The 15,049-nt window shown below is 40.3% G+C and overlaps 1 protein-coding gene across 15 annotated transcripts in view; it reads left to right on the forward strand.

Moving 5' to 3' along the window:
• The window catches only part of LOC129835255 (adhesion G protein-coupled receptor L3-like), a 165,338-nt gene that overhangs the window by 100,725 nt on the left and 49,564 nt on the right, over positions 1-15,049 (forward strand). For all 15 annotated transcript variants that reach the window (XM_055900792.1, XM_055900799.1, XM_055900801.1 and 12 more), the window contains 2 exons: positions 5,997-6,116; positions 12,354-12,559. In XM_055900792.1, the coding sequence (XP_055756767.1) occupies positions 5,997-6,116; positions 12,354-12,559 (326 nt within the window). The remainder of the gene's footprint in view (positions 1-5,996; positions 6,117-12,353; positions 12,560-15,049) is intronic.

Consider the following 15,049-nt stretch of genomic DNA (forward strand, 5'->3'; position numbering starts at 1 on the left):
CACCAGATACTGACTGGTTTTCTGATCCACGCCCTCACTTAAAAAAAAAAAAAGATATCTGTAACCAACAGAAGCATATCTGTATTCCCAGTCATGTGAAATCCATAGATTAGGGCCCAAGGAATGTATTTCAATTGCCTGATTTCATTATATGAGCTGTATCTTAGTAAAATCTTTGAAATTGTTCCATGTTACATTTATATTATAGTTTAGTATAGATTAAATTGAGATTTGGTGTCACTGGTCTACACAATAACCCATAATGTTAGTGGAATTATGTTTTTAGACATTTTTAGGAGGATGGATCAACAACATTGTAGTTACTCAACAATAGTAACCTAATTTACAGAGTGAAAAGGAAGCCTGTACATAATAACACATATTCCAAAACATGCATCCTGTTTGCAATAAGCCATTAATGTAAAACTGCAAGAAAGTGGCTACAACATGAACTTATTGTCCTGAATAAAAGGTACATTTGTGGCAAATCCAACAACACATCACTGAGTACCACTGTTCATATTTCCAAGCGTGGTGGTGTCTGCATCATGTTATGGGTATGCTTGTTAGCGGCAAGGAATAGGACGTTTTTTTTAGGATAAAAAGAAACAGAAGGGAGCTAAGCACAGGAAAATCCTAAAGGGAAACCTGGTTGTCTGCTTTCCAAAAGACACTGGGAGACAAATTCAACTTTCAGCAGGACAACAACCTAAAACACAAGGCCAAATATACACTGGAGTTGCTTACCAAAGCAACATTGAATGTTCCTGAGTGGCCTAGTTACAACTTTGACTTAAATCTATGGCAAGACTTGAAAATGGCTATCTAGCAATGATCAACAACCAACTTGACAGAGCTTGAAGAATTAAACAAATTATAATGTGCAAATATTGTACAATCCAGGTTTGCAAAGCTCTTAGACTTACCCAGAATGACTCACAGCTGCTTATGTAAATGAGATTTCTGTATTTCATTTAAAATACATTTCCAAAAATGTATAAAAAACATGCTTTCACTTTGTCATTATGGGGTATTGTGTGTAGATGGGTGAGAAAGTATATTTAATACATTTTGATTTCAGGGTACAACACAACAAAATGTGGAATAAGGGGTATGAATACCTTCTGAAGGCACTGAATGTATTAATTTCTACTCCACTCCTTTGTGTGAAAAATATCCATTTTTATGTACTCACAAGCAATACAAAATCCAGGAGATGTTTCCTGTTTTCATGCTCTGGTTACTGGTAGTATGTACACCTCACTAAACAAGCTCCCAGTAACATTGTTAGTGTGTGTGTCTGGGTGTGTGCGCCTATGGATGGGGTTGGTGGTGTGTGCGTGTGCGTGCCTGCATATACAGTATGTTAAGCTTCTGTACACCTTTTGTGTGTTTGCGTGTGTGCATCACTCCCTCTCATCGTTAATCTTATGAGCAGATTTCTGCCGATTAGCATGTGATTTAAATCAGCTTTGAATGCTACCCCGTGCACAACAGAATCTATTGCGACTGTGTCCCATGCCTAAAGCCAGTCTTAAGCCTTTTTGTCATCGCTCATCCACCAGCATGAAAACTATTCCAACTGACTCAGTTAACCCTGGAGTTTTGGGATTGTTACAGTAGGTATCTCTGCCATTGTATCTTTCCAGTTGAATAGGAATACATCTCGCCATCTCCAAAGGAATCGGGATGTTAATATTAATGTTCTTTTTAAAAGTGAAAGCATGGCATGAGAACAACCTATTTTTTAAGGGTAGCCACAATAGGAGGATTATGCCTTTCCTCTGTAGTTGTTTTGTGCGTTTGAGGTAACCTTGGCCTTCAAGCCAGAAGTTAAAAGAAGTTTGAGACCTTTGATGGCATCTCTCCCATCTCTGTCCAGGCCTGTGTTCAAATAGTTTGGGTTTTCTTTCAAATACTTATAGCGTTCGATTGGACCTTCCTGAAGTGACAGGTGGGCAGGGTTTGCACTTTTGGGAATATTCCATTGGTACCATTGTGCCCGACAAGTTCAACTGCAGTATTTAAAGGCCCAATGCAGCCATTTTTATACCAATATCAAATCATTTCTGAGTAACAATTAAGTACCTTATTTCAAGCAAGAATTTCGGGAGTGGTCTGATGAGTGGGGAGGGGAAAACTAGCTGTTATTGGCAGAGAGGTTTGGAACTCTTTTTTTTTTGAATGGGCTAGTAGCTCTATACACTCGTGCTCGTATACGATTTCCAGTTTTTAAGTATACATTTTTTCAAGATGATTGACGAGAAAAGTATCATCCAACCTATAGGGTATCTAACTGTCTTGAAATATGCAGACAGACGGATTAAAAGTAAATTTACATTGTAATACTTCTGACTGCCGACTTTCTAACTCCGCCCATAACTTTGGACATTCCCAGAAGGCATTGATTGAGTCATTGTTAGTTTTACACTTAAGATATAACTCTGTAGAATTTGTGAGTTTTGTCTATGTACTACAGTACATTCTATAGATGAGTTTATACTGGAATAAGCGTAAATACCTTTTTAAAGAATGTCTTCAGTGGGGTAATGGGTATTATAAATACAAGTTTGTTATTAAGGCACATTTAAGTTTGCATGTTCCAGAAGGCATTTAGATATATTTTTTTAAGACATTCAAATGCCTCTCCTGTGAAGTAGTGATGTGCAACATATCCCTATCTTCCTGAACCGGGTCACATTTGTGTAAATAGGGACGCTACTTTGTCCCAAAATGTTAAATAGAATTCTATGGGAAAACGGTCCCTTCCTGTTGTTTTACTGTCTAATATTTCTTCTCGGGTGATCTGTTTTTAGTGATTTATTTATTTTTGTCTGCTGATAGTTGCTTCAGTGTTGTTGAGTCTAAGAAGGCTGTAGGATCACCTTTTACAATTAATACTGCTTTGATGTCACACAATCAAGCCAAACACCCGTTAGTCCAAACGTGCGCTTCACATTTCCATATCATAAGACTATTGTAATATACAACGTTTATGATCACTAGGCTTGATGTACAGTTACAAGATGACATGGCGTCACAACCTGGGTTGTTATCCTAGATAATTATCCTAGATTCAGATCATTCAGGTGAGAAAAAACATCACCCAGATAGGCCAATCATGTGAGAAACTTTTCATCATGGAAGCGGTCAAACAAGTGGTCAGTAAAAAAAACTAAATTCCAAAAAATGTCAGTACTTTGCCTCTTGATAACCAGCGCGCTATGTCTCCCTGTCACGGATTTTGCGCCATCAGTACAGATACCAGCACATTTTGATCACCAAAGTCCATATGATGTCACAAAGCTGTCCAGTACTTAAAAAAATATCCTCTCCTGTTGTCCTGGTTTCAAGTGGTTTGCAGAAGAGGATGTCTTCCTTAATTGACCCAACATAAACTTAACGGACATATACCAGGAGCTGTGCCAGGCCCGTGTCTGTTGACTCATCCAGCTGTAGCGCATATAATTCACTTGCTTGTATGCAAAGCAGTAATTGTTTCAAAACATCTCCTGCCATGTCACTGATGCGTTGTGAAACAGTGTTGTTTGGTGAAGGCATTGTCTGTATAGTTGTTTTGGCCTTTCCCCCAGCATTGTCCCAGCCATATCCGTGGCAGCAGGAAAAAATAAGTCCTCCACAATAGTATAGGGCTTGCCTGTCCTAGCCACTCGGTAGCTCACCATATAAGACGCTTCTAGCACCTTCTTATTAATGGTATCTGTTGCTTTTATACATGTCTTACTACTCGAAAGTAATCTTTATTCTCGCTCAAAAAACTCCCTTGTCTTATTTTGCAAATTTTCATGTTTCGTTTCTAAATGTCTGTGCAAGAGTGAAGGTTTCCCGTGACAGAGTAACGGTTAATGTGATTGGATGTAAATTATTTGACTAGTCTACCTGTATTTGACATTGTGTTGTTCTTTCGCTGAACACTAGATGGTTTAATTTTATTTTTGGCAGTGAAACGAGGCTACTCAGGCGAGAAAAAAAACTCATGCAAATGTATATCCCCGTTGGAAAATATAATTGTACTGTTTGAAAATGTGAAGAAATTGTAAAAAAAAAAAAAAAAAAAACGTGAATCACATTTTTATTTGGCGTACCCTCGCCGGCATTGTGCGTACCCCTGGTTATGATCTGTTTCTCTGAATTGCCTTGTGAAAGCCTCACACTGTATGATCTTATTTTGTTATTTAGCAAGACATGTTATCAAAAGAACACGCTTTCAAATTATGCCAACCTGAATAGATTGTGATTAAAATTGACCTTTTTTGGATTGTGTAAAGACTGGGATGCAGGGCTGTGTTCCAAACAAAACAACTACATGTGTGCTTGTTCTAGTACCTCACCAGCACATCTAGGAGAGTTCAAAGTAGCACGTTATAGTTGAAGACTCTTCTTTGAGTCATAAACATGCATTGAAGTTACGTATGAACTGTGCGTACTGGAGAGGTGTGTTGCCACTTGGAGACACAAGTTAGACCTCTCACTCAAACCCTTGTATTTTTTTGTCTTATAATGCACCTTGCCCAAATTGTCCAGGAATATTCTTATCATATCACTGAATGTATCCAGTGATAAGATTTTGGTATCAACAAATGTGTGCGAAAAGTACAGTAAATGTAAAATGCACATAAAATCAACAGTGTAATGTTTGGATTGTCCTGATTATACCATTTTTTAAAAACCTTTATTTAACTAGGCAAGCCAGTTAAGAACAAATACTTATTTTACAATGACGGCCTACACCGGCCAAACCGATGATGCTGGGTCAATTGTGCGCCGCCCTATGGGACTCCCAATCATGGCCGGTTTTGATACAGCCCGGGATCGAACCAGGGTCTCTAGTGATGCCTTTTGCACTGAGATGAAGTGCCTTAGACCGCTGCTCCACTCGGGAGCCAAATTATATACCAAATCACACCAGCGTAAGGGGTTAGTAATTAATTTATCGCCTGGGGATGTGCATTAGGCAAGGTGAAACTCCCACCCATGCAAACAAGCTGATTAGATGGTCCTTTGTAGTTTGTATTTTCAACCAGCAACTATCAGGAAATAACATTGATCAAATGTTTTAAAGTGTTAGTTTCATCAGCTGTTGTACAATATGATACAAAACACAGGACAAACAAATAATTTTCACTGCACTGGGCCTTTAAAAAAATAGAGGTGAGGTACTGTTGTTTTGATCGGTTTCTGGCAGTGTCTAGAATTGTATTCTCAAACTAAATTCAAGCAGGTGAAAAGTACGATATTGCTTATAAAAGGATTCTTTGTCAATATCCTATTAATGCTTCCTGTTCCGCTGCTATACAATGCCGCAGACTTTGAACCACAAATTATGATCTTGCCTCAGACACAACAGCTGGCTGTCTTCACCATCCGTCTCTATCTTGTCTACCCATCGCTTTCCACTCAGCTCACCCTGAAAAATGATAGCTTCCTTGAAGTGTGGGCCAAAGCGTTCGACGGCTTCAACCATTCTTCAACTGTACAAAGCGAGGAAGTGTGCAACAAGGCTCCCTGGATTACACCTGAACTCCTCCTCGCTCGATGAAGGAAGTGTTGTGAGACGTGTATAACTCAGGCTTGATCAGAGGCTTCAGCGAGACGCTAGTCTTCAAAGCTTACCAAAATCAGAAGACGATGTACTTCATTCAACACACCCAGGGACCGCTGATGTGGGTGGGGGGGGGTGTTTCTAATTACTTTGTTGCTGCTACCCGCTTGTCTGCTTTGTCTCTGAACTGAAACAGCAGTGCTATGATGCACACAGTCAGAGCAGAACTGAGTTTCAAATTACAATGTAAAGCTATTGTTCAACGCTAACATGTTTTGGTAGGTTGACAGACCGTAGTGATGGGTGCATGGATTTTGACTCATAATGCTCACATTATCCCAGATGGCATTGTCTTGTATCAACTGTCAACACTTGCACCCCTCTTAATAAGGTTATTTAAATGATCATTTTCTTCTCATTTCCCTCTGTCCAGAGCTGGAGGTGGCCAGGATGAGTACGGAAGGAAATCTGCCCGACCTGAAATTCCCACAGAGTGGCCAAGGCAACTCCATCACCCTGTCGGCGAGCACTTTGAAACAGCATGGGAGAAATGGTAAATGGTTTTGCCTTAAATAAATCTTTACTGTACATCAAGCGTCTCCAACTCCAGTCCTGAACAGCTTTTAAGTGTGCAGGCTTTTGTTCCATCAGCTGGTGCTGGGCTGAAACGAAAGCCTGCGTACTCTGTAGCTTATATACTTGTACATATAGCCCTCCGCCCCCACAAAGCATGCAATATAAAAAATAAAATAAAAATGACTCCATTACCAGTTTAAGAATAATACATTCTTTAGGCCTTGCCAATGCATTTATATTCAAATTAATATTATATTCTAAAATATGTGAGAATATTGTGGACTTGCCTGACTAAATACATGTGATTTTTCTGTGGCCTATGTTGCCGACACAGTCACAAAAACCTGGTTCCGTTTGTAACGGAAAGGATTTGTTGAAGCCACCATTAGATGTTGTCATCCTCATATTAACCGCATCTGGTTTTACCGCAACAGAGTAGTGCAACACCCTACAATTGAAGCGGCAGGAAACAAACGAAAGTGGCCACATCTCTCACAAAGCTGATCAAAACTGTAATCACTAATAATTATAAGGGAGCAAGATAACTTGGCTATAATAATTACACCAAATTGAGGAAATGTCAGATTTTCAAGGTAGACCTATCCCAGTACCTCCATTTCTGAGCTCCAAATTCAAGTTCAAGTAGGCTACTTGTATTGTTTTAAAATTGCAGGTGTAACATGGAAAACACAATGCATTTATGATCTTCTTTCATTACCAGATCTTATTGTGGAGAACCCACTAGGCTCTGTCATTATATCCAGAATAATTATGGTGAATAGCATTGGGTGTTGCGCAGTAGACGAGACAAAATTATCGCTGTGACTAAAATCTGACTACTGAGTGGACTGAACACATTTTTTGAGAGAGATTGAGAGCGTTTCAGTGATACACACAATTAATATGTAACCGACTGACTCAAATCGGTCTTATGTAGCAACATTTGAAATTGTATTTTTGACTTTGGATAAAAGTAGAGACTCAGCTAGAAAATGGTATATCATACACTACAGTTAAGGAACAATGGGAAAGTAATTCTGCTTTGAAAGTTGATAAACTTGTAAACTCACTTTTGATAAAATGGCCTTTGAATTTTTGGTACTACTACTGGAGAGCCCTTCTTTGTCTACACCCATTCAGCATCGTTCACACCCTCTTAAGCTTTAGCCCCACCCATCTCTTTAAGGTTTGATCCAAGCGTTCTGTACTAACAACAGCAGTCAAGCACCCAAGCTAACTTGCTAGCTGCTTCCAGACACAAATGAGAGAACAGCTCACTGAACATTACTCACCCTAGCAGATCTGGTTAGGCTGTTATGTTATCCAGAGCGATGGTAACTGCAACTGTGCTGTCAGATTGTCAGTTCGTAAATTCAGAGCATTTCACTCTGAGCGCTCAGAGCGCACAGCACACTGGACGCTCTGGCCGATGAGTAGGGTTGATCCAAACGTTCTGACCTCACAACGGCAGTTAAGCACCCAAGCTACCTGGCTAACATTGGCTAGCTTGAGAGAACACCCCACTCATAATGTGAGAACACCCCACTCTGACCATTTTACTAGCCCTAGCAGAGCTGGTTAGGCTGTTTTCAAGTTATCCAGAGCATTGGTGACTGTAACTGTGCTGCTGGCAACAATTTAATTAAGCTTTTTGTCGACGTTTACTGACACCGGCCATATTCAATGGGTGTTGAGCGTTTGTAAACTCAGCATTTATTCTGCACTCTGGCACACTCAGATGAGTTTTTTGTTAAGACATGTACCTAGCTAGGTAAACAATAAACCATAATCCCAACTCATCACATTACTATCCTGCATGATTCTGCAGGTAGCTAACCAACCATGTTTAATGTTAGCTAGCTTACATTAGGCTATAACTAGCCAAGCAAATGGCTCTGAGATACGAATAATAAGATCATACACGTAACGTTAGCTAGCTAGCTAACAGTACACTTTCAAATCAAATGTATTTATATAGCCCTTCTTACATCAGCTGATATCTCAAAGTGCTGTACAGAAACCCAGCCTAAAACCCCAAACAGTAAGCAATGCAGGTGTAGAAGCAAGGTGGCTAGGAAAAACTCCCCAGAAAGGCCAAAACCTGGGAAGAAACCTAGAGAGGAACCAGGCTATGAGGGGGGGGGGGGGCAGTCTGTGCCGGGTGGAGATTATAACAGAACATGGCCAAGATGTTCAAATGTTCATAAATGACCAGCATGGTCAAATAATAATAATCACAAATGAAATCACCTGTCAAAATTGTGTAATATCTGGATGGACGCGTCTCCTGTCAGATGCCATGGTTGCCCTTAGTTTGAAGATGTGATGCGGAGACCGGTGTTTTCTCCATGTCCTTAGCTATCTTACTCAAATTCCACTGATTTGAAAACTCGGTCCTCCAGAAAGTGGCGAGCATACACATAACGTTAGCTAGCGAGCCAACCAGCTAACGTTAGCTAGCTAAAAGTACATTTTAACTTGACATTAGGCTTATGCAGTTTTCCTACGCGATACATTTAAAATATAGCCTCGTTGGACAGGATTACCTAGAAATACTGACCAGCTCAAATAGACAGAAGCGTGCTATATGGCAGACCAATCCAAACTCATTTCTCGGCATGTCCAGCCCACTCATTATCTCAGCCAATCATGGCTTGCGTGAAGGTTGCTGACTTTCTCTGTGGCTTAACCAACTAGGCTCATAATTTTAATTTTTTATTAGTATTTACAGATGGCACATACGTTTGCTATTAAGGCACATGAAAGTTCACATGTTCTTGAAGGCATTTCGGTCAAAAACGCATTTTAATTTAAAACAAAAATTACGTTCAAACAGCTCTCCTGTGAAGTAGTGACCCGCGACATACGCATAGTCTCCTGAAACGGGTCACATATTAGCAGCACAGATGCACAGCACAGTTCTGTACAGCAGTAGGAAGGACAAGATGAGTGTCCTTCCCACTGCTCTACTCCGGCTCCTCCTCCAATTATACACATTTTGCAAGTGACTCTTGCTTCCCCGTAGCTAACCAGTCACCACCAGCCTTCTAGTTAGCTACCCTACACCTTGTTAAGAAACACAAGTTCCTTTATGATATTAAAAACAATAGCATAGTTGAGTTGAATAGTAAAACGACAGTCTAGCCATGTTTTTCTTTCCTGTGAGTATAGAAAAGTAGGCTGTCTTTGAATTTGTAGTCTCACTCAACCCTCCCACTTTCCCCACTGCATTGCATAGCCAGGTGCTATGTAGAACAAACAGGCCTCTCTGACATGTTAAATAAGGAATAACGTTGTCTCTACTCATGGCATTTCTATCTGCAACGTTCGGTAACGCCATTAATGCCATTAAACAGCCATTAAACTCTGTAACTATTTTAAAGTCACCACTGGCCTCATGGTGAAATCCCTGAGCAGTTTTCTTCCTTTCCGGCAACTGAGTTAGGTAGGACGCCTTAATCTTTGTAGTAACTGAGTGAATTGACAAACCATCTAAAGTGTAATTAATAACTTCACCATGGTCAAAGGGATATTCAATATCCGCTTTTTAAAAAGATTGTTTTTACCCATCTACCAATAGGTGCTTTTCCTTGACATTATGGGATATTGTGTGTGTGACAAGAACATCTACATTGTAATCAATTCAGACTATAACACAACCACATTGGAAAAAGTGAAGGGGTGTGACTACTTTCTGAAGGAACTGTACATGTTTGTCATATTTCTGCTGTTGGGAAGAGAATATGTTGGTAGGACAAGGCTATGTATCTTTGTGCACATCGAAGTCAGTGATATATGTTTACTCTAGGTTATTGAGGCAATACGAATGTGATGTGGCAAAAATTAGAGGGCATTTAGTTGACTAAAATGGCCCACTGTAATTTTGACAATAACTAGACTAAATCATTATTCAAAGGCAAAAATATGACTAAGACGTAATTATATTTGCGTTAAAACGACTAAGACTGGTATCAAAATAAGGTGACTCTTTCGGTTAGAAGCATTCGATTTTACAATCGCTTACATTTTTGTGGATTTGTGTAGCCATGAACTGTTTTCACCCCGTAACATAAGATGACACAACATGTTACGTCGGTACACTGCATTTCTGAGGTCTCGAGGTAAAAAAACTGTCCAACAGCTAGATCCAGGATTCTTACAGGGTTCACGTTCAATGATTCATTTAGATGATTAATGATTCATACATGATATAACAACAATTTACACTGTCGTAAATGCAAGGACAGAAAAGTAATGTTTTACAGTATGTGAAAAATCTGTCAACACACCAACCATGAGAAAGGTTTTAAATCAACTCGTGAATTGTATTGAATATAGCTACAGTATTGATCCCCTCTTATATCTTAATGTAATGACATGAAAACAAATTGTCAGATTATTATCAGTCACTTATAAACAGTGGAAACAAGTCATCCAGTGTAGGAAATCCTCCCTGGTACCCTAGTTTCTAGAAAAACCCATGTCCGGGGCACTCCCCCAATGCACTGCTCTTACTGAAAACCATTGATCTGCTGCGTTTCTTACGCATCAGTTTGTCTGGTTTGAATCCACCCTTAGAAGTGGTATAAGTACCAGTGTAACCACTGGCAGGGAAAGTAGCAGAGAGAGCCTAGCAGCCATGATTGGCTGAGATAATGAGTGGGCTGGACATGCCGAGAGATGAGTTTGGATTGGTCTGCCATACCCGTTACAGAGTAATTTCATACTTTCCCTTGAATAACATCAATATAATGGAAAGAGTACCAAAATAGTGTAGGTTTCAGGCAGAGGTGACCAACCCTCCTTGAGAGCTAATGTGTCTACATTTAGCTCCAACCATGTTATAACACACCTGATTCTGCCTACTATCAAGGTCATGGAAAGCAGCTAATTAGTATAATCAGCAGTGTTAGATAAGGGCTGGAGAGAGAGCCTAGCAGATGGGTAGCCCTCCATGAGGAGGGTTTTCCACCCCTAACACAAGGTCTGATAAAGTATAGCGCCTTTTTACTGACTTCAAATGGGCAAAGGAGGGTCCCTGGTTGCGGAATTAGTTGTGTTCAAGAGCTGCTCCTAAACTGTAATGAGGCTATTATACACAATACGGGGATATCTATGGGAGCGGCGCTGACAATTTTTGGACTTTATTACTTGTTCATGCAAATGAACTAATCTCTTACCGCGTGCTCACCACTCTCCACTCGATGAATAAGCTTATGTCCAGCAGTGCTTCATTATATGTCAAGATGTGTTTCTATTTCCTGTTCATCGAGAGGTTGCACACAAATTGTTTTCCTTTCATCTCGAGTAAGTGATCCAAGTCGAGGCGGGAGGGGAGTGTGCTTTCATATCGGAAGCCTAAAGAAAGACGCCAGGAGAGCGATAAGGGAGTGGGGAAGGAAATAATGAAGAGTAACTGTTCCCTTTGTCAGTGTAGGCAATAATGACATTTCGTTGAAGTTGAATTAAATCGACCTCTCGTACCTTACTGAGGTATTTTTTTTCAGCCTCGACACCTTTATTGCTGTTGATAACGTGCTCGGAGCAGCGAATGCATTTAAACAATTTTCTATATTAGTTGGCCTAAGTAGTTTCAACTCTCCCTAATCCTGTGGAATCAAACATCTAAAAGGAATGAATTACCGTACCTCAAAACATATTGATTCTGTTGAAAATTTGACACCTGTCAGTTAAACTGTAGGGCATCCAATACCATTTCGCCCTTGAGCAAGGCACTTCCAAAACGGTTCCAAAGGTTGACTGGGATTCTCATAGGCATATAAACCTTAGCAACATCTAGCCTAGGTTTACAAACTATCCCTTTATTCACAAAAAATACAAAACATTTTGACCAGATGGTCATTTTTCACCTTTGGATTTATTTTTGTTTTCTGGCACTCCTTTCCCTGCTACTTAAACCTCAATTTGCCCTTTTCAGTCACATACTGTATACAATAGCATTCTATTCTATGGTAAAATATGATCAATGCATTTCAATAACACACATTCAGGCTATGTCAGTGGTGGCAGGGGCTTGTCTCTATTGCCTTAAAGATCTTTCTCGCCTTAATTGCTCTGATCTGAAAGAACTGAACAGGTTAAAGCCAGCCTAATGATGATCTTCCGCCATTTTTGTTTTCACCTGTCACTACAAACAAAGGGGAGGAGATTAGGAGAGGATTTTCAAGCCGTGATGTCATATTTTATTTCCTAGGAGAGATCCGGATGGCCTTCGTCCTGTATAAACACATCGGTGCCTACCTGTCTACAGAGAATGCCAGCATGAAACTGGGCAGGGAAGCCATGGCCACCAACTACTCTGTCATTGTCAATTCTCCCGTCATCACAGCAGCCATCAACAAAGAAAGCAACAAAGTCTACCTGTCCGAACCGGTCATATTCACCTTGAAACACCTGCAGGTATGACACACACACACACACACACACACACACACACACACACACACACACACACACACACACACACACACACAAACACACACACACACACACACACACACACACACACACACACACACACACACACACACACACACACACACACACACACACGGACGTGTGCACACACACACACACACACACACACACACACACACACACACACACACACACACACACACGAACGTGTGCACACACACACACACACACACACACGGACGTGTGCACACACACACACACACACACACACACACACACACACACACACACACACACACACACACACACACACACGGACGTGTGCACACACACACACACACACACACACACACACACACACACACACACACACACACACACACACACACACGAACGTGTGCACACACACACACACACACACACACGGACGTGTGCACACAAAACACACACACACATACACACTTTGGGATTATCATTGAATTCACTACTAGATACCTTGGTGGACACACTTTTTTTCTGAAAGGAGAAATTTGGGATTGGTACATCCATTTTCGACTTGTAAAATAATGAAGGAAGTCACCCCTTCAATTTTTACCTCAATTTCTTTGACAAGAAGAAAGCATGAAGAACAAAGAGTAATCTATCATAACATATTGATGATGCACAACTTTGTTTTCATTAGTTTTCTCCCTATTAGTGTAAGAACAGAACTGTCTAACCTGGAAGGCTTGGGTGATAGCAGCGTTCTATTGGTCGTCCCTGGAGGCTGGTTAGTCATTGCCGAAGCATTAACTTCCTCCCCGACTGCATTATCTTCCCCTCGCACGACTCCCAACAGCGCCCAGAGCCATTATTAGGCAGGTTGAAAGACCTTGAGAGTAACTTGCAGATGACTGTGTGTGTGCAGTGTGTGGGAGGGACAGTTTGTGTGGAGAAGGAGTTTGAGAAAAAAAAATAAGATCAGAGAGAGAACGAGAGAGGTAAAGAGAGGGAGAGGAACACTAAAATAAAATATAAGAGAGAGAGAGCTTATGTTTTTTTCAAAACGAAACTGGAAATGTCACACTCGGGGTCAATGCAGTTATTACTGGGGACACCTGCCTTTCGCTTAATTCTTAGTTTTGTCAGAAGACATAGTGCTAGAACTGTCTGAGGATAATGTAGGCCGCTGCCGCTTTCCTACCTTTTTCTCGGCCCACTGGTCTAATCTCAATAAAACAGTGCTCTTATATAAGTGTATGTGGTTCCCTAGACTTGCACTTGTGACAGGACATGTGGTCTTCTGAACTGCTCTGTGCTGTGTCTTCTAAATAGTAGACTATTGTAAATAGTATTCTAAGTCTTCTAAAAGAGTATTCTAAGTCTTCTAAAAGAGTATTCTAAGTCTTCTAAAAGAGTATTCTAAGTCTTCTAAAGAGTATTCTAAGTCTTCTAAAAGAGTATTCTAAGTCTTCTAAAAGAGTATTCTAAGTCTTCTAAAAGAGTATTCTAAGTCTTCTAAAAGAGTATTCTAAGTCTTCTAAAAGAGTATTCTAAGTCTTCTAAAAGAGTATTCTGAGACTTCTAAAAGAGTATTCTGAGACTTCTAAAAGAGTATTCTAAGTCTTCTAAAAGAGCATTCTAAGTCTTCTAAAAGAGCATTCTGAGTCTTCTAAAAGAGCATTCTGAGTCTTCTAAAAGAGCATTCTGAGTCTTCTAAAAGAGCATTCTGAGTCTTCTAAAAGAGCATTCTGAGTCTTCTAAAAGAGCATTCTGAGTCTTCTAAAAGAGCATTCTGAGTCTTCTAAAAGAGCATTCTGAGTCTTCTAAAAGAGCATTCTGAGTCTTCTAAAAGAGCATTCTGAGTCTTCTAAGAATTTGTTCTTAACTGACTTGCCTAGTTAAAGGTTAAACTTTAAAAAGTATAAAAAATGATTTTAGTTCTCATAGCCTATCTGTGCTGTCTTGCTGACTCGTATGGTCATTGTCATGACAAATGTGACAAAAACAAACTTCTCCTATGGTAAGTATGGCCTGGTCCCAAATCTATTTGTGCCGATTGGCCGACTACTGTGCTCATTGTCATACCAAACACCCCCATCGTATTTGGCTATACAGCACCAACAGATCTGGGACCAGAGTATACTGCTCTTCGCTCTAGTATTTAGTTCCATCACTATACAATTAATAGCCCTTAGATCAGAGGTTCTGGATCACTTGTCCCAGAGGACTGTGGCTGTCCTCTAGTTATTGTTTCGCTTTCTTGCCTCCGCACTTAATGGACTAATTAAAGTGGTTAATGGGACAGAAGGTCACCTCGTCTGGTTTTTCCAGTCCATGCTGCACTATATCCAACTAGCCATTGGTTGGCTGTGTGGAGGAGAACTCAATCAGACGGGAGATGTATGTCTGGAGAGGATCTGCTGATCATTGATGCTTCTCAATGGTATCCTGTTCCCTATACAGTGTAGTGCACTACATAGGGAATATGGT

This window comes from Salvelinus fontinalis, chromosome 36, assembly GCF_029448725.1.
Source record: "Salvelinus fontinalis isolate EN_2023a chromosome 36, ASM2944872v1, whole genome shotgun sequence".
In the NCBI taxonomy this organism is placed as follows: domain Eukaryota; kingdom Metazoa; phylum Chordata; class Actinopteri; order Salmoniformes; family Salmonidae; genus Salvelinus; species Salvelinus fontinalis.